The sequence below is a fragment of the Plasmodium relictum genome (assembly GCF_900005765.1).
Source record: "Plasmodium relictum strain SGS1 genome assembly, contig: PRELSG_00_v1_93, whole genome shotgun sequence".
NCBI classification, from domain to species: Eukaryota; Apicomplexa; class Aconoidasida; order Haemosporida; family Plasmodiidae; genus Plasmodium; species Plasmodium relictum.
In genome coordinates, this window is record NW_021628756.1 from 1 (window position 1) to 2,013 (window position 2,013).

The 2,013-nt window shown below is 19.4% G+C and overlaps 1 protein-coding gene across 1 annotated transcript; it reads left to right on the forward strand.

The window, feature by feature from the left end:
• Positions 1–885: 885 nt before the first annotated feature.
• On the forward strand, positions 886–1,611 carry PRELSG_0007950 (hypothetical protein; the record flags this gene model as incomplete). The annotated part of the gene is made up of 1 exon (XM_028676923.1): positions 886–1,611. The coding sequence occupies one exon, from the start codon at positions 886–888 to the stop codon at positions 1,609–1,611; it is 726 nt and encodes a 241-aa protein (XP_028531275.1).
• Positions 1,612–2,013: the final 402 nt, after the last annotated feature.

Consider the following 2,013-nt stretch of genomic DNA (forward strand, 5'->3'; position numbering starts at 1 on the left):
TTATTAATTAAAAATTTATATTAATTACTGTTACGTTTTATCTATAATGTGCTTTTTAAAAAATAATTGTAGATTCATAAATTAAATTGAAAAAAAAATAAAAATAAAATAACCTTTTATTAGGAAATTATGCGAATTTTTTTTTTATTTTTCTCATTATTAATTAAAAATTTATATTAATTACTGTTACGTTTTATCTATAATGTGCTTTTTAAAAAATAATTGTAGATTCATAAATTAAATTGAAAAAAAAATAAAAATAAAATAACCTTTTATTAGGAAATTATGCGAATTTTTTTTTTATTTTTCTCATTAATTAAAAATTTATATTAATTACTGTTACGTTTTATCTATAATGTGCTTTTTAAAAAATAATTGTAGATTCATAAGTTAAATAGAAAAAAAAATAAAAATAAAATAACTTTTTATTAGGAAATATTATCTTGCATAACAAAAATAGAATAACTAAATACCATATCTTATATATGAAACATTATTACATACCTAGATTGTGATTATTGATAAAACTGATGCTTCATTACTTTAACAGGTGGTTTTATTTATTACTCATGAATAAGCATTAAAGCTAAACTATAATATAATAGGAGGAAATATTTTATTTATGAACATAGATATAACTACTTTTTTGACATGGAAACATTTATGTCAATTTAATATGAAATAAAATTTAAACTTATCAATATATATTTAAATACATATATTTTGGAACTTATTTTTTTTTAAATTGAAACTCAACTTCATTAACTTTTTTTACAATATTTATTTATAATTCATATCATAGTGAATTATACATCCATATATAATCAATGAAAATTACAAAAATAATTAAAATAAAAAAGTAACATTCTAAAACATAAGAAAACAATGGAAATAATACAAAAGGAAACTTTTAATCAATGGAAAGAGACAAAATTTGAAAGAAATTTATGTATTTCACATGCATCTATAAAATCAAATGAATTTTCTATGAATACTTATGCACAAAAAAATAGTGATATATCAGATAAAGATGTAGATAATGTAATTGCGCTTACTTTGCATAAGGATGGAATATTAAAATCTTTAAGTATAATAAAGAAAAGGATTAATGATAATAATAATAAAATTACGACAATTTTTCGATCTGAATATATTTTATCTGATATTCTAGATTCTTGTGATACTTCCTCTGATAATGAAATAATGAAAACTAAAAAGATTTTATATGATTTTAATTTATCCAAAATTGAGATATTTTTACATAAAATTAATTTGAAAAAAAAATTAAATAAAAAATCATACATAAGCTGTTTTATATCAATTATTATTTTATTTCTTAAGTCTGTAAATACAGCTGACAGATGTTCATATAAATTATCTCGTATGTGTACCACTCTTAACGATATGTGTGCTAGGAGTTGTAGCCTTAATGGTAGACGTAGCTTTTGTAATATTATACGTGGGAATTGTACAGGAGTTCCATTACAGGATACTGTTGATTTAGGAGTGCACGGTGTTCTTGATGAAATTATTGAGGGACCATTTATCACAAGCTTTGTAGCTCTTTTTTTTTTCTTTTTTTTTATATATATAGTAATAAATAATAACTAAAAATGCATGTATTTTTTTATTTTTCTTAATAATATATATTAAATATAAGAAAAAATACATTTAACAACTTTTTACTTATTAATTTATATTACAGATCTATTGTATAATATCAAAATGCAGAAACCGATTAATAAAAAGATCAGGATTTAGTACATTAGATCAAGAATAAATAGAAGTGAATATTTTGGGGTTTATAGAAACTTCATTTATTAGTTAGGTCATTTGAATACTTTTACAATGCTTTAAAAAATAATATTAGTAAAGAGTATATGATGAGATTTTTAATAATTTATTTTAATGGCACTTATTAAAGGTAATTATATACTCTTTGTATAATTATCTATACAACATAAAGTAAATATATTTTATATTTTATATCTTATTTTTTTAATTACGCTTTTA